The sequence below is a fragment of the Pantherophis guttatus genome, chromosome 1 (genome assembly GCF_059756535.1).
Source record: "Pantherophis guttatus breed Tessera chromosome 1, ASM5975653v1, whole genome shotgun sequence".
Lineage (NCBI taxonomy): Eukaryota > Metazoa > Chordata > Lepidosauria > Squamata > Colubridae > Pantherophis > Pantherophis guttatus.
This window is the reverse complement of record NC_142063.1, coordinates 309,021,572-309,043,674: the sequence shown is the minus strand read 5'-3', so window position 1 is coordinate 309,043,674 and position 22,103 is coordinate 309,021,572. Positions and strand designations below refer to the sequence as shown.

The 22,103-nt window shown below is 35.7% G+C and overlaps 1 protein-coding gene across 4 annotated transcripts in view; it reads right to left on the bottom strand.

Annotated features, from left to right (window-relative positions):
• ACSS1 (acyl-CoA synthetase short chain family member 1) overlaps positions 1-22,103 on the bottom strand; it is a 48,019-nt gene that overhangs the window by 13,956 nt on the left and 11,960 nt on the right. Inside the window, exons 2-9 of one of the 4 annotated variants that reach the window (XM_087888235.1) lie at positions 19,822-19,918; positions 13,595-13,758; positions 12,589-12,788; positions 12,071-12,246; positions 9,714-9,866; positions 6,546-6,693; positions 4,138-4,275; positions 3,702-3,794 (exon numbers count right to left, since the gene is read on the bottom strand). In XM_087888235.1, coding sequence (XP_087744361.1) covers positions 3,702-3,794; positions 4,138-4,275; positions 6,546-6,693; positions 9,714-9,866; positions 12,071-12,246; positions 12,589-12,775 — 895 coding nt within the window. In that variant the 5' untranslated portion in view covers positions 12,776-12,788; positions 13,595-13,758; positions 19,822-19,918. Of the gene's footprint in view, positions 1-3,701; positions 3,795-4,137; positions 4,276-6,545; positions 6,694-9,713; positions 9,867-12,070; positions 12,247-12,588; positions 12,789-13,594; positions 13,759-16,760; positions 16,817-19,009; positions 19,109-19,821; positions 19,919-22,103 lie in introns of those variants that run through there. The other 3 variants (XM_034427451.3, XM_087888237.1, XM_034427449.3) reach the window with 3 other exon arrangements.

The window sequence follows — 22,103 nt, the reverse complement described above, 5'->3', positions numbered from 1 at the left end:
AATAAAGCAACTTCAAAGGCACACAAATCCAAATTTCTTTGCCTGTGGACCTAACAGACAATTCAGAGATCTACCATGAAGCTTTTCATACAGGTCACCAGTCTTGATTTCTAGAATGTGATCAAGCTTTATAGGGATACTGGATTTGAGAATGATGCTATAGCACTAAGACTGATCACACTTTTAAAATATATTTATACACAAGAATCTGCATAGTGAATTTCCTCCACCTCTCCTATAATCTCCTTTCCTCTTATCCACTCAAATGCTTTCAAATATATTTGCAAAGCCTGATTTGCTAATCTTTATGCATGTTTGAGTTGATTATTTGTGGCATATCACTACTTCCAAGAGCTATGTTTAAGAAAGATAAGCTGTAATAATTATGCTATTTTTAAACCGAACGTAAGATCTACAACTGGCCTAACACTAGGTAATAAAGCATTATACTTGCAAATTCTCTGAAGAATTATTGTTATTGTTATTCATATCCCCAGAAAATAATAAATCTCACAAGTGGTTGCATTTGTTTTTGTATCAAGTGGTCAGCTTTTGAGAAAACACAACATTAACTGATTCAGCTAGAAAGACCAACATTATGATGTTATACAGGGATCTTGAATTGAAGTGTTTCCAGAAAATAACATGATTATTTCTGGAAAAGCAGCCTTGTAATATTACAAGTAGTCCTAGTTGAACATCCACTTGTTCAGCAACCATTTGAAGTTACAATGACAGCGAACAAGGGGGATCTATGACTACCACTCATAGTAGCAACTGATGAAGTAGCGTCCCTGTGGTCATGTGATCAGAATTCAAGTGCTCAGCAACCACATTAAAATTACAGCTTTGCAGCAACTCACAGTCATGTGATTACAACTTGCAACCTTCACTGCCAGCTTTCAACAAGCAAAGTCAATGAGGAAGCTGGCAGGAGATTACAAATTGTGATTACATGACTATAAGAAGCTTTGACCACATGAGTTTCACCTAACAATCATAACTTGGATTGCCGCAACTGCTATTTTAAGTCAGTGCGGTTATGTGACAACACACTTTATAACCACATCCCTTGTGACAGGGTTCCTGGACCAATTTCTGTCAGTAAGTGAAAATTACCTGTAATTCGACTTTGCGGAAGAGGTTAGAACATGGTTGCTTCAGGAAAAAGGGGGACAACGACAATATTTCCTTCTTTTCCCCTTCCCTATGCAATTATGGATAATGTAATGGTGTTTTTGAGTCAAATATTTGATTTTATCAATGAGTGTATGTATGTATGAAAGTTAATATTTCTCTTGGAAAATCACTCTTAAGAACAGCTTTCAAAAATCTATAACTTGCCAGAGGGTTTCATGCAGCCTTTCACCTAATTAAAAAACTCTTATTTAATGATCAGTTCAGATCTCTGGTAACTATTATCTGTCATCTTTTTTATAATCAGTGTCTTGGGGGAAGAGATGTCACAAAGATATAAAGGAAAAGGACAAAGTTAGAGAGAGAAAGGGGGGAATATATAATAGACAACACTGGTGGTCCTGCTCACTTCTGGCATTGGCCAAGAGTTTCTCCAGACCAGTCTTTCTTCTCTTTGACAACTACCATATACTTTCCAAGTAAAAATAATCCTCCCACCTCTTATAAGAGAGTAATGTTCTTTCACCTGCCAAATTCTGCAAGACGATTTTTGTCACACATCCATAGTTTTCTTCCTAGAGCAGGGGTGTCAAATTCATGTTGTCACGGTGGCGTCATGTGATTTATTGGGACTTTTTTCCCATCGCTAAACGGGGCGTGGGTGTGCCAGCGCATGACACATCCAGCCCGTGGGCCAGGAGTTTGACAGCCCTACCCTAGAGTTTCTTTGCTACAACTAAGTGGCACCCTGCCATGACATTAAATTCAATAGCAATGATAGAGGCTCCAAAGCCACATTAAAGCATGAAGCTCATAAATTGACGATTGAGCATATTTACCTTAGTTTGTGTAATATTAGTTTGAAGAGCACTTACACGCATGTGAGCTTCCAAAGAATCAACTCTGAGAATTCTACTTGTTCTATCATATTGTCACCTTGTCACTTTTTTTCAAGGTGAACTCATATTTTTGGAATTTCCTCCTCATGGAGATATATACGTATGATCTCAAGATTGATAGCTTAAAAAAACTGAACATTTATTTCAATCTTCCATTCGATATTTAAAGAATACTATGGTTTCGGGTTTTGTTCTTAACTGTATTTTCATATTTTGAATTTTTTAAAGCTGCACTGAGTTCAAATTGTTATTCATGTTGGACTAAACAACCGTACATGTACAGGGAAGGGTTAATTGTAACAGCTAATACCATATTAATATGTGCAGGTTAGATGGTCCCTTGGGGAATGTGAGGTTCTGGAAAATTCTATTAACCTTGCTTTGTTTGTTGACCCTGTTACTATTCCTTCATTTTCTCTCATGGTATGTGATCACACAGACTGCTTTTCTCCTATTATTTGAACTGTAAGTAAATGTTTGCTTGTATGAAGATGGTGTAATTTTTAAAAAGATTCTGTTGGCTCAAGAAGGAGGGGGGGGAAGAAGGAAAGAAATGAAAATAAGCAAAGCTGAAACCAATTAAAAGTAATAATCACAAGACTGTCCAATGATTTTGGTTCTTTGCTACACCTTTTGCTGCATAGAATAACTTATACCATACAAACACACTAGCCAAAAGCAGAAAAGAGACAGACTGTGGCTCAATAAAGAATGGAGGGGAAGTCAAGAATGACATAAAGCAAAAAAAGGGGGAAGTTTGAAAGAAAGAAAAGGAAACTACTTCTGAATAATAAGGCTTAAAGAAATACAGTAGTAGCTCTTGAGACGAGATTTTAAGGAGCAAAAGCAAATTATATACAAATATACTCAGAAAGGATGCTCAAAATACAGAAGTCATCAGAAAAAAATGAACAGAAGATTTTTCAGAAACTAAACCTTACTATAGATAGTACAGTTACAGGAAACAAGATCAGATAGGGCAATGTTTTTTGGCCTATTTTTATGTTACAACTAAATTTAGCATCATATTTTAACTATTTTGAGTTATTCATTGCATTTCTTTTTGCAGTATCATAAACTTATCTAGAATCCAAGGCTGAGAAATCCCTATTTCTAAAGTTTTTGTGTTTTAAAAAACATATTTCATACAATTTCTTTACTGAAGATCTCAAACCAAAATGAAACAAATACTCAGCATATATACATACTGTAGCATGAGTGTAACTCAATATATAGCATGAATGTAACTGAATGAATTCAGAATTTGTTAAGAAGATACACATATAATTATTTTATTTTGGAAAAAATGCTACAATTATCAATGTGTAAAATCTTTAGCAACCTTAATGTCTGAAACCAGGCTATACTGTTACTTTTATTTATTTATTTATCAAACAAAAATTACAAATTCAAACAAGCAAAATGAAAAAACTAACATGGGGCAGGGACAATAGGCACATTAGTGCACTTATACACACACCCCATTAGGGACCTCTTAAATATGGCATAAGGTCCACAGAAGTTAAGTTGAAATTAAAACTGTGAAAGTTAGTAACTGAAACAGTTGAATCGGGTAAGACATTTCAGACTTCGACAACTCTGTTACAAAAATCCATTTTTTTACAATTAAGTTTAAAGTGTTTTTTCATTCGCAAGTTGATTTACCTGTTTGCCACCAAGTATCCACAAGGGTACACCTTTTGTCTCCTACCACACTGTAGTACCAGTGCCAAGCTTCATGATTTATTGGTTCCCCCACTGCAATTCAAAACAGCAAAATAAATAATTATGATATTTACAGTATTAAGGATATTTTATAACTGGTAATAAAGCAACTTAACTTGAAGACTGCTTAAAAAAACTGGACATGACCAATTCTGTCAACCTGGGAGAAGGATGACTAGCTGACACTATTCAACTCTATTAATTCTTTTCATAAAAAAAAGAATAACATAAAAAAATAACAGAGAGTGACCTCCATGGTCTTTGCAAGAATCACTAAAAAGAAAAATAAGTTTCCTGCAAAAAGTTCTCCTTCTACAAAAAACTAGCAAACTCTTTGATTTTAAATAGACATAAAATTTAGCTTGTCCATTCTCACCTGATCCAAGAGTAGTAAGAGAAGATCTGTCATATTTCTTCACATATTCATCACCATACTTCAGCAACAAACGTAATGCAGTTGGAGCACAGTAAAATTGGTTAATTTTTAATCTCTCCACAGTTTCCCAATAGCGACCTTAAAATAACCATATATTTTAAGAAGTCTTATAAGCTCAGAATATTTCATATTAAATGAGAATGAATATCTGGAACACATACACATTTTGAAATGCACAACTGCCCCCTTATTTTAAATCTTCAGAGTCAAATAGTAAAGACAAATAAAACTGTCACAATTAAATACAGTTGAAAAAATACTGTGTTTGTGTGTGTGTTTCACATTATTTTGAAGTATCAGGAGGTGGCAGCATCTGGCTGATTTTTTTTCTGGGCTCAGAAGTTAAGGAAGCTTAAACTTAAAATACTTGGGTGGCAGATCCTGAGGGAATATTAGTAAGGGAAGTTGAAAAGACATCTTGGAAGAAAACAAATGGCAAGAAATGGCCCACAGCTTAATTTTTATTCATCAAAATAGCTTTAAAAAGCTATAGAATAAAAAAAAATTCCTTCAAACTGAGCTCAGATCTCCAAATCAGAGTGAATTTTAATTTAATTGTTAATTCCCCCAAAAAATCTAATTAAAATTCAAATTGAACTTTGACTATAAGTATTTTTATAGTTCATTTATCTTAGTGGTTCAACATGTGTATTTTTGAGTTGCTGAAGCAAATCTATATATCTTAAATATTCTGTATAATCCAGACTTTAGGCCTGAATTATTCATCTACTTATTTTTACATGGATGACACAGCTCTTTAATCAGACCCATATAAGGACTTTTGGCACTTCATTTATATTTTTAAAAAATGTAGCAATAAGGTGTTTAGTTTGTTGTGTACAATCCAACTCTAATCCAAGACTAAAATTTACTCTTTGGGCCTTCCATGTTATCTTTCCAATACAGCTTCAATTGAAAATAGTTTGTGCTGTTTTCTACTTGCTGCATCATCCATAACAATTTGCTGAATCCTAGCCCTGTCTTTTGATTATCCACACTTTCCATCTTTAGTCATGAAAAATAAGTAGCTTACTGCTGCATAATGAAAGGAAGACTTTAGAAAGCCAAAATTGGCACTGCCATCTAATGCAGCTGAAAACATCAGGCTGGAGAAGGCAAAATCAAAAGAAAAACAAAAACAAAAAGTAGTCACAGAGCAGTAGCAAAATCCCCTTCACATTACTAAATAATGACAGCCAAAAGCAGCCCAGAACATGACATCAAAAAAACCCTTTGTGCTGAGAAAAAGGGGAAAAAACAAACAAACCACAAAGGATTTTTTGGTGCACTGCAGATCTGGGGCTGTTTTTCTTTTTTTGTGTGTGCAGCACAAAGTGATTTTTTTTTTCCTCCTGCAGCAAAAGCACAGCCCAGCCAGCAGCCAGGCCAGGCCAAGCATGCCTTGTCAGCAACAGCAACAACAAGAAGATGGCAAAAGTTAGCAGCTGGGACTGCAGAGGACAGGGAGCCAAAAGGGCATCGATGGGGGGGGGGGGCAGGTACAGTAGGTGCAGCAATTAAAGCACCCCTGCTTCACCCCTGGCAGATAACCACAGGGACACTGCAGCAGCCTTAACTTCAGGCATCTGTTGGATGTCTTTTCTTTTAGCACTGCTGAATACTTAGAACAATCATTGTATTATTTGACACAGCAAAGTCTTTTATTAGCAAATTAGGGAGAGATGCAATTTTTAGTAATTCCACAGCCAACCAGCAGTCTCTTTCCCTTGACCTGCCTAAGAGGTTTAAGGAACTCTAATGTACAGGACAGAAGGAATGGCTTTGAAATGAGGAACAGCTGCTACCAAACCAACAGTCAGATAAAATAATCTAAACCTAGTCAAAAAAGTAACCAATACATATGCAGTTCTGCTCCCTATTTACTGATGCCAGTAATCTAAGGTTGCATGGATTTTTTTTGCACTTTTAAATCCCACCTTTATTATTTTTATAAATAACTCAAGGAATTGAACATACACCTTCCTCTTATTTTCTCCATAACAACCCTGTGAGATGAGTTAGCTGAGAAAGAGTGACTGTCCCAAAATCACACAACTGGCTTTCATGACTAAAGTGGGACTAGAGTTCATAGTCTCCTGGATTTTAGTCTGATGCATTAACCACTGGACCAAACTGGCCCTATATAGACAAGCATAACCTTAGGGTTATGTATTGCTTAGCACATTGTAAGCCGCCCTGAGTCTCCGGAGAAGGGCGGCATATAAATCAAATTTAAAAACAACAACAACAACCTTTAAAGCTTCACAAGAAAGAAATGATTGCATCATGACTAATTGCCCTTCCTTATGTTTACTACTGTTTTTATATATTATATTTAAATTTTCTACCTGGATCTGGATAAACAGGAGTACTTTCAAACAAAACTGTGGTGCTTCCGTTGCAAAGTGGTCCATAGACAACATAGCTGTGTCCTGTGATCCAACCAATATCTGCTACACAACCAAAAATGTCATCTTGTTTGAGGCCAAAAACATGCTATAAAGACAATATAGCTGGTTAGAATCAGTGTATACTAATGAAAAATTATTATGGTCAAGAAATACTTGTCGGTAATTAATAAATTATCATCTTGTGTGAAGAAATAACTCAATCACAAATTCAGGCAAATAACATTTTATGGTTTCCAATCATGGTTTCAGCATTTAAACCTCATATGAGAAAATTTACTTCACCTCTAATTACAGAATAAACAGAGATTTTACTACTTCTCATTTCATAAAACGAAAGCAATTTCAAATAACATTCTTCCTACAATTTAAGTATCATTCTTTCTTTCTTTTAATAGTAAAGTATATGTAAAAATCTATTATGAGATACACTGAGGGTATAATTAACCAACCTTGTTAACAGGTACATTTGCCTTGAAATTTGGCCCAATAACCCTATTTTTTAAAATGCAGCATTCCAAAATTAAATGTAAAAGTCTGCTTGAGAAGTCTGTTTTTGATCAAATCTGCATTTACAGTGGTGGGATTCAAATAATTTAATAACTGGTTCTCTGCCCTAATGACCGGCTGGGTTGGCGTGGCCATGGTGGGCATGGCCAGGGGGTGTGACAGGCAGGACTCAGCCTCCTGCACCCCCCTGGGGGAGGTGGAGCTGATGTTGCGATGTCGCAACGGAAGATCCTGGGGCTCCAGGATCACCGTCGATATCCCCGCCGCTGAACAGTTCTTTTTGGACCTCACCATCCCGTTGAGAGGGTGATAGTGGAGGGCACATTCTGTCGATCCCAGGGACACCGCAAAGTCCCTGGTTGATCCAGAAGAAGCCCTTTTTCCAGTGGTGGGGCAGCAGCCATTGTAGCTGCTGAAGTTGGGACAGCTCCGGAACGGAAGAAGATTGGAAGGAAGTGTGTCGACTTGGTGAGAGACTTTCAATTATAATCTATATGAGAGAACACCCTGAGATTGAAAGAAAGATCAAATTGAAGACAGAAGAAAATTAAGCGGCGGAATTAAATTTGAGTCTAACCTTGAGTAGGTTTTTTTTTTACTTTCAACTTATTTGTATTTGTGGATGTCTATATGCTTTTTGCCTTTTAACCTGGACTGGATTGATTTGGACTGCAGATTTCCGATTTGCTCATTTAATTTTTAAATTTTAGTGCCTTTTTAGTATAAAATCTCTCTGATTCGATTTTTTTTTTTCTCTCTCCTTTTTGGCTATTTTTATTTTAGTGCACATTGAATATAGCAGGGGAAAGGGAAGAGAATGAGTAACACTTCCATCTAGTGGATTGGAAATTTTGGTTCTTTTTCTTTGGTTTAAGAAGTAACAATTGTGTTACAACTCAAGGACTCTGAGCCTATTCATAGATAAGATAATGGGGAGAACATCAAAAGGTCATTAAAACTGTTTGTAGGATTGTTTATTCAGGTGTTCTTCTGGGAACTATCAGAGGCAGGAGCCTGAGATTGAATAAGAAGAAATTTGCAGTGACTCTGAAAGAGAACTGTAAATACTATTTGGGACCTAATAAAAGAATTCTTGGATTTTATACAGAAGTGATTTTTATTTGGACATTTTTTTCTTTTTTTTCCCCATGTGGTAGTTTCTTCACCTTTCCCCTGTGTAAGTATTCTTAATTAGAATGTGAGTTGATGGAGGATCTTTAATTTTTCTTTTTTAATTTTTAATTTTTTATATATATAGAACTTTCTAGTGCTTCTCTTTTTTCTCTTTTGGCTTTCTTTTTGCTTTTTTCCTCTCTTTTTTGGAGTGGAGATTGCTAAGGTGGCCAATATTTTTTATTGACCTGAATTGGATTAAGGCATACAAGAGCCTGAAGATTGTTTCTTTGTTTTTTGTTGTTTTTTTCTTTCTTTTTTGCTTTTTTCTTATCTTATTGATATATGGGGTAATACTTGCTCCATCCATAAACAGATTAAGGTATAGAAGAACCTGAAGAATTTTTTTATTTGTTTAAACCTTTTGCAACTACTTCACATAATGAGTAGAAAAGCAACGGCTATTGGCTCTTCCACATCGATGCCCTCTTCATCACCATCTGGAGGACAGCGATCAATACAGACAATGCTACAACAGGAAAAGGAGAAGGAACGAGAGAAAGATAAGGAGGCGACACTACAGATGATTTGGCAAGGAATCCAAAATATACAAACAAGAGTAGAAAATATTGAACAAAGAACAGAGAAAACAGATGAGAAAGTGGAGAACATACAGCAAATGATGATGAAATATAAAGATAGACTCCAAAAAATTGAGGAAAAGGAAGAGCAAAGAGATTTAAAAAATCAGAGTCATTGACACTAGACTGGATGAGGTTGAACGAGATAAGAGTGGATTAGTGGGATGGGAGATGGACAGATCAGAATTTTATCTCAGATTTCAGAATATAGAAGAAGAAAAAGGAGAAAACCTGGCAGAAAAAATGATAGAAATTTTAGCAGAAGCATTAGAAATTACCAAAGAAAAGATGATGGATGGCATAGAAGAGCTATTTCAAGTCTATACAAAGTATGCAATGAGAGGTTTTGGGCCTAGTAGGCCTCCCTGCACTTACCTGGAGCCAAAATTGGGCTCTTGGGAACTCCTGGAAGGTGCAGGGAGGAAAGGGGCAGAGCCAGCCAGCAATTTAACAACCAGTTCACCTGAACTAGCCCGAACCGGCTGAATCCCACCACTGTATATGTATAATTTTTAGGGCTCTGCAGCAATCCAAATTCAAAGGGAGAAAAGTGACTTAGAACATGTGATTAAAGAAAATGTATCTTTTCCAGATATGCAGCTTTTTAAAGAAATTGCCCATAGATACTTTGTGAACACCTTTTTATATTCTGCATCACCCTTTTCTCCTCAAATCTAGATTGTTGCATAGTCATAACAAATTTCATACTAGTTGAGAAATCATTTTTTTCATCTCACAACATATTCAAAATTTCCAACACTACCAAAATTCTTCATCAACAAGATTTTCACACTATTGAAAATACTAAAGTAAAACAATAAAACTCTAAGGATTCTACCAGTACCTTATGTGTTATGGCAGCATAAAGCAGATAGCCAGCCTGGGTATGAACAATTCCTTTAGGTTTTCCTGTGCTTCCCGAAGTGTAAAGCATAAAAAGCATATCCTCACTGTCCATAATTTCAGAGGGGCAAACCAATGCTTCCTTAGCCATCTCCTAAAAATTTTTTTTTAAATTGACAATTAAATGAAAAGCGGAGCAATAGTATATTAAATATTCTCAAATACATAGCAGAAGTATGTTTTCCTTCTTCAATTTTTTTCACATTTCACAAGAAATAACAAGTGTGTAATGCAATTTTGGCATTTAAAGCACCAAAGGCTATTATTATTATTATTTGAAAACTCAGTTTAAAATTCAGATTCCATGCCTTGAATGGTATAAATTAGATTTTTTAGGAATACTGAATTCAATGTTTCTCCTGGAATCATGGCCATTAATGGCTTTTATGGATATCGTCCATGCCCTCTTCCATTTCTGATGAAAGTACACAGAAAATGACATACCATATTTTTCAGAGTATAAGATGCACCGGAGTATAAGACGCAGCTTAGTTTTTGAGGAGGAAAATAGGGAGGAAAAAGATCTGCCTACCAGGTATTCATCTGGCTAGCACCCTTAGTCTGGTCAGCTTCAGCACATTAGTTTGCTGGTTTTTTATCGCCTGCTTGGGGATAAAAAAACTGCTTCTAAGGCACAGGTGAGAGGAAGCAGCAATGAGAAAAGCAGGCAAAGCGGGGGGGTGTCGCTTCACTCGGCTAGCGCCTAGTTAGGGCTGAAAAAAAGCTTCTAAAGAACAGCTGAGAGTTCGAGCAAAGCATGGAAATTTGCTATCACTTCGTTAAAGCATAGCGGGAGAGTCGGAGCAGGCAAAGCTGGGAAGATCACCTGCTAGCACCTTGTTAGCGCCTCATTAGGGCTGAAAAAAAGCTTCAGAAAAGCTACATTCAGAGTATAAGACGCACCCAAATTTTCAGCCTCTTTTAGGGAGGAAAATACTCCGAAAAATACAGTATGTTTAATTTTGCTGACTCTCTACTTAAACAACTTTCAGGCAACTAATACTGTTTTGCTGCAGAATGCTTTCAACTGCATTCTCTGCTTTTTATAGTATTTTAAATTTCTGGTTATTATTTCTTCATGGAGAATTTTTGGGAAATAAGCTTGCAACTGTTGTTGGTAGAAGATTCCTATCCGCACAGGAGCATTCCTAAGAATAGGAATTTAATCTATATTTACTTTCCTAAAGTAAATATTATGACTATAACAAAAATGAAATTTATTTAATGAAAACACCTAACAGAGGTAAGCAAAGCCCTGTACCTAACTAGCTACATTCTACCAGGAGAAAGTCAAAAGAGTTTGACCTTTTTTGTGTGATGCTGTTTGGGAATAAAAAAAAGAAGGAAGTGACTTCAGATTAGCAATCTCTTCAATAAAGCCAGGTAGAGTGGTAGACAAGGAGGGAATCTTAATTCTCTATCTGTAGAAAGCCATAGACATTACCTTGGAAAAAATATGTAGAAATGTTTACAAAAACCAAAGCACACCTAAATCATTAGAAAGCTCAGACCAGCTCCACTCGAATTTACTAGGCTAAAAGAGAGAAGGAATGGAAAAGACAGGCAGGCTTGCAAGATTGATGTCAACCCTTTGAAGTAGGCAATTCAGGAATCAATCTGCAGAAGTTTTACTGAAACAATACTTTATTGGAGTAGACTAAAGAATAATTTTAGTGCAGAGATTAAGGTATCAGGCTAGAAACCAGGAGACTAAATTCTAGTCCTGCCTTAGGCACAAAGCCAGCTGGGTGATCTTGGGCCAGTCACTTTTTCTCAGCACTAGAAAGAAGGCAATGGCAAACCATTTCTGAAAAAGCTTGCTAAGAAACTGCAGGGACTTTTTCAGGCAGTCTCCAAGGTTCAAAGATAATTGAACAGAAAGAAAAAAAAACAGTAATTACTTGAAAGCCTGACTGGCAAGTGAGAAGACTAAGTATGAAATCTCCTATTGTAAAGATAGGATACACACAAACACACACAGCGCCTCCCATGCTATGTAAATCACTAATAGGGTTAAAACTGGCTGGGCAACATACATTGGTGGCTTCCTACAACAAGAATAAATGTCATCCAGAAGAAAATTGAGTATTGCTGCATGAAACAGTTTCTGACTTCTATTTCAAAAATAAAGGGGTGGGGAGGAATTTGTTCTCTCTGTATGTTTTTCTGGATAATCTTGTGCTACATTTTAGTTTAGCCTTTGATTTTTCCTAAGCTAGGCTTCAATATAGCATGCAATATATCATGCAATGTAGAAATATCTGATTAGAAGGAGTATTATGAACACCATGAACATACTTCTTCAAGGAGAATATCATGACTGCATGTATGGATTTTGTTGTCAGTTCTCTGGGCTACAAAGACACACTTGACACTTGGACAGTTCTTTACAGCTTCATCCACGGTTTTTTTCAGTTCTAGGATCCGTCCTCCTCTGATTCCCTGGTTACAGGTGATCACTGCTTTACATTTAGCTAGGAAGAAAAATAATTTATAGAGAGAGCCATTTTTAATCTACTCCTCTGTTTTGCATTTTAATCTAATAAATAAAAATAAATAGCACATAATATATTGTAAGACAATCAATCCTTTATACCAATGAAATTCTCAGGATTGTTTTTCTGCTAAATGTAGTTATGAAAGTAGAATGGCATGTTAAAGGTTATGAAGACTCCTTGCTTACAACAAATTCTCCAACAAATGCTATATTGTTGATATATTGATTTTCTAATGAAAAAATTACATTTCCCCTGCAATAACAAAACAATTCATGAATTATTATCTGAAAAGGTGGGTTTTTTAAAAAAAATACTCACCATCATTTATTCTCCCTGCTAAAGATTCTGCACTGAATCCAGCAAAAACAACTGTATGAACAGCACCAATTCTGGCACAAGCTAACATGGCAGCCACTGCCATTGGAGATACAGACATATAGATAGCAACTCGGTCTCCCTTTTTTATACCATTTCTTTTTAATGTATTAGCAAGGCGACAAGTCATGTCCAAAAGTTCCCTGCAATGTAGAAACAAATGCCTTATCATTTAACTTTTAAATCTGATATTTCAATCTACAAAAAAACACTGATATTTATCAAGCAAACTTAATTTTAAATCTAATCCCTGAAGTTGAGCTTTTGTAGACTTAATTTCTGCTCTTTACAAGATAATCATAAATTAAACAGGCACTGTTACAATAGCAACAATCTTAGAAACAATTTAAAATGCAGAGATATTACAAAAACAACTTTGAGATATAATAATCATTTGAATAACTAAATTTGCTGAATTAAAAAAAATAGTTGAATTTCTTAAATTACTGATATCCTGAGAAATATCTGTATTCTTCAGCATTCCTAGCATTAAATCTACTTTAAAGAATACTTTGGAGGAAACATGTTTCCTTCCTAAGTCTCAAGATCTGTTATTTGTCTATTTAAATTCATTTTTGCCGGTAATAATAGCCTAATGCCAAATCAAGAATATCATTTTAAGAAAAATACTGTCTCTTCCTTTTCTTGTTCTCTTTGTTGTATTTAACAGTTACTTTTACAATTGAAATGGATTACAAAAGGAATGAAAGAAAAGAACATTATTGGCTAAGTACTATATAGTACCTTTATGATAAAACTACGTTATTACCTGGAAACCCCATCAGTCCAGAGCTGAACTATTAATGAACTATCACTTCATTTTTATTGCAACTCTCATTATATCAACATTATTCAGAAGTATGTTTAAAGTCCTCAGGCTTCTACATAGTAAAAGGTCATTTTCATAAATAATTTCTGTGAGGTCAGAATTATATTTCAGAATTCTGACCTGTGCTTGTCTCACAATACTAATGTGGATATCAGAAGACATTTCCAGGGAAAGAGATAGAGAGAAGGTGTTTAACTCTTGTAACGTCCATGGATTTTCATCTGCAATTGTTCTGTGGCCATGCCTGGTCATCCCACTGTGCTTTGAGATCAGAAGAGACTCAGCTGCAGGGGAAAGAAAAACAGCCTAGAAAGAATTCCAGGGAAGGCCTGGCAAGTTCAGGAGACATTATATATTTTTCCTTCTAAATACTATTTCTTTGAGCAGATTTATATTAATCAGGAAATAGCAGCAATTCCTGTTTCCATTAAGATTTCCATAGATAGAATGTAGGTCTCAGTCATCTCTCCCAGACTAAGATGTGAAATAGACTGAACTATCTTGCTTCCATTAGATAATATGCTTTATATTGCTTAATGGTTCTACTGATCTTGCAAGAGTGAACTAAATAATATGAAAGCAAGATAAACTAATTTGTACACAAAATTTGTAGTTTGCATATAAATTCTTCATCTTTATTGAAAAATATTCTCATTACAAACCCAATTGCTGTTCATGATAATATGTTTATATTGCTGTTTCCAGTACCAAGGGGGGAACGAAGCTATCCTTAATAAGCATAAAGTTTAACGTTTATTTCTTTATTGTTTATTTATTGTACACCATTTCTATATTGTTGTGTCCTCCTAAAGGACTCTGGACTGTGTACAATCTAAAAGGATCAACATAAAAATTCATCATCAGAATAACCAAAATTGACAGTCTTATCAAGTCTCAAGCTGCTGGACAAAATCAAAAAAGCAAGAACTACACAGATGTCAGGAGAGTACCTTTAATGTAAGTCTGGGGTAAATATTGAATCTTGGAAATTTTAAGAGCTATTTCTCATCTTCATTTACAGTGAGTGAGTCTGGTAAAATGGAATATCTTTGAATGATTTGAAAAGCTTCTTCTCAGGTTTCTTGCTACTTGGGCTAAGTTGTTTATTGGATAAGTTGCCAACAAACATAAAACTCATCATAAAAACTCATTTCAAAATAATCATTCAGATACCTCTGGATTATCAAGCATTCTCTTTTAAAAAAGTACCTAGTGCCTTCTGAAGTCCCAAGCAAAAGATCAAAGTCCTCTTATACTGCTGTATCAGAGCAACCAGAAAATGTCTATGTTCTGATTCCTGCCATCCCTCACAAATGCAGTGTCATGGCCCAGAGCTCAGATGACCCAGAATCTGAAGAAGTTCCGCCACTAAACTGGAATGCCAGCCTCAGGAGAGGCTGTGTTTAATCAGGCTCTGCTGATACCAAACTAGGTATCAAACACAGGCAGCATCAGAACAGCTGGAGGAATCAAAAGATGAAATAAGGCCTCCTAGTCCTCAGACATGGCGATCAGACAGCAGAGTCAAAGTGCTCCATGAGGCTCCTTGCCAAGCAAGACATGCCTGTCTTAACTAAAAACAGTTGGCTGCAGTCTTATTTAAGAGGCAGCTCTGATCCCTATCTCTTTTGGAGTCCTTCATACCTTCTGAACTTTGCATGCATAGGCTTCATTACCCAACTAGGTAACATCATCAGTAATGAAATGTCTGCAAGCAAACAACCAATCTCAGAGAGCACCAAGGACTCCATAGTTCATATACACTTTTCAATTGGTACCATATTTCCTTGTTAGAAACAACTGTCTGATTCCTGTGCCTTGCATGTCATTGCCCCCTGCTCATATAAGGAACCTAAAACTGACCTATAAATTGACTGATGATCCTTTCTTGGCTCCGAACTTCAGATTGAATCTTAACTACTTTTCTGTGTTCCTGTGGAAAGTGAAACTATTCAAGCAAGTCTTATCTTCAATGACTCTTATTTATGCTTCTTTTCCTGTCTGCTATTTGTCTACTTGGCCTTGGGTAAATTTCTCATCATTATTGAGCAAGAGTCTCTCTCTCCTTCTCCTTCTCTTTCTCCCTCTCCCTCTCTTTTTCTCTCTCTCTCACTACTGGATGATCAGCAGCTTTCTAGATAAGACAATATTTAATGTAGGCTTCAGAAATAATGATAAGCACTTGTGAAAACAAAAGGAAACTGGAGAAATACATATGCTTCACTACTCGCTCATATTGCCTCTGGACAGGCAAAAGCCCATGTTCACTTTTATACCATGATTGGTTAACTGTCTTTTCACTCCATTTTTTTCTACTTCCTCTGAAAACTAGGGAGCTACTCTGGATCAGATACTGGGAAAAGGCCTCACAAGGGAAATCTCATCTTAGATATCAACTCTCAGGTTCCCCCAGAAGCCTTGGCTATACCATCTCAATAGGTCTACATCAGTGTTTCCCAACGTGGGGCCTATGCCCCACAGGGGGGCAATTTGATTTTTAATGGGGGCAATTTGGAACCTTCTTTAAACCAAGTTAATGGCCTTTTAGACTTCCTCCCCGTGAGTAGGAGTTCACTTTTTGAATAGTAAAAATTATATATCTTAAGAATTATATGGGAAGGAGGGCATCAGGATTTTAGAGATGCTTAGGTGGGGCATGGCCAAAAAGAGGTTGGGAACCACTGGTCTACATTATTTTGTTCATGATTTACACCTGAGCCATAAAGTGATCTTAAACATGGTAAAGAACAGATAGCAATATCCTCCATATTGAGGTCACATTTTATCTGCTCTAAGGTAAAAATGTAATCCAATATTTAATCCTAAGAAAAGTTGGGTCTGGAACTCTTAAAAAGAATTACCAGTCAGTACAGATAACCAGACTGACAAACTATATAAAGCAGTTTCCTATATTCCTATTGTAGAACACAGGAATCATCTTCTGACAAATCATCTAACAGGCCTGTCAAACTGGTGGCCTGTGGGCCGGATGTGTCATGCACAGGCTACGCCGGCCCCCGCTCCACAAAGGCAAAACACATCGTGATACGTCACACGACATAATCGAGTTTGACACCTGGGCTACTATAATTATGAAGAAGGCAAACTGCCCCTTCCTAATCCAATTGTGCACAGTTAAGAAAAGTGTGTTGTAGTAGTGTCCATTATGTGCAAACAAGTTAAAATTACATCCAAAGCTAACATTTTGCATTACTTCATTGTAAAAATACCTGTGGCTTTCAGTTCAAGGCACATGCAAGTAGACTAAAAATGGAATGCAACTCACTCATTTGCCATTATCTAGACATCTGAATAGAGGAGCCAATTCATGGGCAGCCAGAGGCCTACTAATATAAAAAAAATATTATTTTCTCTCTCCTCATGTCTACATTGCATAACTTTTTCCATTTATCCTTCCAAGAGGAGAAAGGAATACTGATACTCTAAAAATGTTAACAGCCCTCTTGTGCTAATAGTTCCTAAACAGAAGAGTGTTAACAGCATAAATGCTTTCACACAGTATTTATTCACTTGCCAATTTTATCATATGAATGTCAGAGTACATTTTACTCCGCAAATCAAATATTTTTTTCAAATAATGTATTATATTCAAATGCAACATACTTATGCTTAATATAACAGAGGAATGTTGTTAGAATGCTAATCCTTTTTTATTAAAATTGCAGATAATGTATATGGGACTAAATGCTAACCAATGGTTAACTAGATGAATTGCACAGGTTCTCACACTGAACCCTAAACCAGACAACAATATTTTATTCTATCCTGTTATGCAAACTCAGGCAGTAAACTGAGAACTTTATTTAAGATAAAGAAAGCTGATTCTTATTTTTAAGCAAATAACTTTTCAGCAGCTGTTTAATTACAGAAATAAAAGAACAGATACTAGTTTGATCAATAGTATTTGATTATTTGTGAATCTTTTCACATTGATCATACCGGTTTCTATCCTTTTCTGGAGGCTACTTCAAAAAATACACTTCAATTGTAGTGGTCACTGCTTTTAGGTTAATAAAAATTATACTGAATTAACCTTCAGCATCCAAATTGTGCCTTCCAGCAGCAACCATTTTAATTCCTGCATGGATGAATGGACAAGATCATTCATGAAGGGTGCCTTCACAAATTATATTATCCTTATATGGAAGATACTTCTATACACAAAGCCAAAACAATTATACATCCACATCTATTTGTTACTGCAAGTGTAACCAAGTAAGGTACAGTGCTATAATAAAACAAAAGACAATCTTCATGCTGTTGGTGAACTGTGTATACCAGCTAAACAACGTAAATCACTTTTTCCCAACCATGTGTCTCCAGCAGAATTTGATTCATAACTCTCAGAATTACCAGCCAACATAAGAGTTGGGAATTTGAATTGTACTCCAACACATCCAAAGTAAACCAGATTGAAAAGGCTCAGCTGGCTATATAGTTTTTAGTTTTGCTCAATGAATTAAGAATAATCTGGTAGCCATTTACATATCTTAACACTACAATTCACCTATACTCTATACTTTTTCTATACATTTTTGTGCACAAAAGCTAAATAACAATTGTTTAATTGTTGAAAATTAATAAAATATTTTTTTAAAAAAAGAATAATCTGGTAGCAATCAAATGAAACATCAAAATGAGGAGAGAGCTCTGTATACAATAGATGAATTCACTCAACATGCTAAACTATAATGTGGTTTGTTTAGTACTGGTTTACTATATCTTGTGAATTTAGTCATTCTGGTTTATATATGTAGCAACTCATGACTTAGCATGTTGAATGAACCCATTTCACTGTAGTTTATTTTATAAGCCTAACTAAGCAAATAATAGCTTAGTGGAATGTGCTAACCAGAAGAATGTGATTCTCAACTAAGAATGTCATTTAAAAAGAAACACAGATCAGAACATACAAATAAACAGCAATAAATGAAGTTTTGTAGGTTCCATGCTTTAGCTTCCAGTAAATTCATAACATTTGGCTTCTTGAAACTAAGTAAACTATAATTTGGTTAACTTATTATAGTTCAGCTAACTAGGCGGCAGTGTGCATCAGATTATTACTTGAATAAAACACCACGTATACCCCAGGTTTGGAAAATAAAATAAAAATCTCAGAAGAAAGCAATGGCAAACCACTTATGCACTATTGTAAAGAAAATTATGTGAATACCTAAGGATTAAATTCAAGAAAAACTTGACATTAACTGTGGGTCAATATCTTATGTGAATACAGCCAAAATAGTAATCTTATGGTTTAGACTTATGTATAAAGTCACACAATTATGATATATTAGTAAACTATAGTTAAATTAATGATGCATCAGTATGCAGTACAAACATACCCAGTATATATGTATATATGTGTACAGTATGTATGTATACATACTGTACAAACATACACAGTGCCTGTTAACAACCTGAAGTAGTGGAAGTCAAACACAAACTTACCATTTCATCAGATGCTTGTGAAAGAGACAAAAAATTAGCAATAGATGAAAAAGAAATACAAACCATCTTGTTGATTTATTTTTGCTGCATATTCTTATTTTTCTTTCTCACTTTGAATTATTATCTTCACATTTTGCCATCCAAAGTTGCTTAGGTGAGATGGGGGGCTATATAAATTGAAGGTGGTGGAATGATGTTCTTATACATACCAGACTAAACTGCTTATTGTTAAGGCTCAAATAATTGTGCAATATAAATATAATTCTCACCTTGAACACCAAACAGTAAAAACAATTTAATTGCAATCAGAATCACTACCTTGTAAAAAAGATTTTGCAATACTCACAGTGATCTGTCATAACAACTGTGGGTTAATAAAATACTGCAAGATAAGCAAACTGAAACTGACTACCAAATCTATTCACTATAATATTACAACAAAAACTGGGACTAATGCCGTGAAGTCACATTATATTGCACTTTACAACCCCATTGCTTATAGATGGTAATTCTGGTGCCAATTGCTATCATAACCTGAGGCCTACCCATATTAATGGATTGAGGTCATTTTCAAACCAATTTATGTCTGGCTCTCAATTCTAGTTGCTGAGGGATGTTATCACAAGGACATCCTACTTGTGGACTTTTCAGAACTTTTAATTTGCTACTATAAATCCAAAAAGGCCTTTGGTACATCCAGTGGGTTCTTTTATTTTTAATCATCCAAAACTATTCTGATGAAATAAATATTTTCTGTGATGTCTTTTTTAAGAATAGTGTTATCACAGATTTCATACAAAAACAAACACTACTGTATGACTTTTCCAAATTCTGCAGAGATAATTTTGAAACCAAGTAGGAGGAACATGTCATACCTGTAAGTTATTTTTTCTTCAGTACCGGGCTCGTCTTTTTCCCAAATCAAAGCTACCTTGTCTGGTGTATGTTGCACATGCCGATCCAAACAGTTAACTGCAAAAAAACAAATTGTGAAAAAAAACCAAAGCATGTAGCTTGTTACTGATTGAAAGTGCTTACCACCTTGAGCTATTTACAAAAAAAAAAAAAAAAATCCTCAGAAGGCAAAGTAGCAAAGAACAGCTACTACTGTACAAGCAACTCAAGACAGTTAATGGCAACAGTGGCTACTACCCTAGAACTATTAAGAGGCATAGGGTATAATTGTATGTTTTGATCACCACTACAAAATAGAGGAGGATGTGTATTTTAATCTATATTGCATGAATTGGAGATGTTTTGCATCTGAATGCATTTGGACTAACAAGCCCTTTTGACAACAAACTACACGTTCATCATCATGTAGTTACACAACTACCCACCTATGTTAGGTTGCTTTTAAAGATAGCTTGGAAAACCTGACTGGTCCAAAATGTAGCTAACTAGATGAGTAGGTCTAGCAGCATTACACTTATACTTCAGTTGCTGCATTGAAGTACTGGTGTTTGTGAGAGGATGATTGTAAAAGAAAAAAAGCACTCCGGTTTCAAAGCATTTTCCTCAAAAATCAAAAAAAAAGAGAGCCATTCCCTCTAAAGGGGGACTTCCTTGATGGTTTAGTTGCTTTCACAATTAAGTAGTGATGCAGGATTTCAAAATGCCAAAAAACAGAGGAACAAAAATTGGAAAGAAGAATGCCAAAGGACTAAGGTTAGAAGAAGAAAAAAAGAAGCCAAAGATGCTGTGTGAGGGACAAACCTGCAGCTGGCAGTGTATAAATGTGTTTTTGTACTCTGTGCAGGGCCACTGAAGAACTACTTCAGTTAAGGAGTTAAAGGCTTTTGAGTTGGAGAAGCAATTCCAGAGGAACTTAATTACACAAGGTCCAGACAAAGTTGGTCACAGCTCAGGTGGCTAGTTAGCCTCAACTGGAAAAGTTCTCTGGAAAGTAGAAAGTTTAGTATGACAGGCCATGTCTCTATAAGAGAAATTCAAACCAGAAGAAAGAAGGGAGAGAAGGGGAAATGGTTAGTCTTCCTGCCTGTAGAGTTACAAGTAACCAGTGTCTGACTCTAAAAGACCCTGGAGGCTTAGCACCTGTCTGGAAAGGCTGAAAGGTGATGCCAGTGGTTGTACAACCATAGCCTAAGGCTAAAGGTAGTGATACCAGAAGCTATCTTAGCTAAAAATAGAAGTAATAGAATTGAACAGAGTGTAATGGGAAAGGGAAAGCAAATTACAGCCTGCCAAACATGGATAGTAGCACCAATAGAAAGTCAGGAAATATGGCCATAGTAGCAGCCAGTACTGTCAGCCACATTATAACAGGTGCAGAGAAACGATCAAACCAAAGCACCCAATGAACAGGTGGAGCCAAAAAGAACCAGATGCACCAAATGGTCAAGAAAAGCAAAGACAAGAGAGGAGACAATACTGAAGGATTATTACCACAGACCTAAAGTCAAAATAGCCAAAGTCAGGCAGAGAAAGAACCAATATTATAAGGTGTGACACTGATGATCATGCCAAGCAACAGTGGAACAGTCCCAGTATCATGATGGTCAAGCACAGGTGAATCAATTAGCAGCCCAATAATAAAGAAAGTCAAGGCAGAAGTAGTTCGCGGAGTGTAAGTTTAAATGTTAACATCGAACTGAAGCAAGCACAACAATAAAGTACAGAGCACATGTAGTTAGAAAGAATAGTGCAGGATAGCAGATTGTAACCCTATACATACTTTAAAATATCGCAAGATCAATGATGTTAGATAAAGTGTTTATCACTATCTTACCCTAATCTTTCTAGAATGCTTTGTTGCCAACATTTGCTATATCCCATGAGTCCACATAAGCTTATGTAAATAGCTTTTCCATTCACTCTCTCTCATTACTCATTTCAATATTTCAGACATAATCAGCATAAAATAAACAGTCTTGCATTGTATTTCAGTTTAATTCACACCATGCAATTTATACTCAGCTAATAAATAGGATAGTTTTACCTGATACAGTTACTATATGTTTTTGTTGATCAAATATTTCTTTCTATAACACTAATTATACTCACGTTGCTTTACACATAACAAGTTTGACAGAACATTGACTAAGTTAAGCTATTAAGTACCTGGACTTCTCCATGTAGTCTTTCTTGGCAATAATGCTGAAGGGATTGTTACTGCCTTCTTCAAGGATAGTTTCCT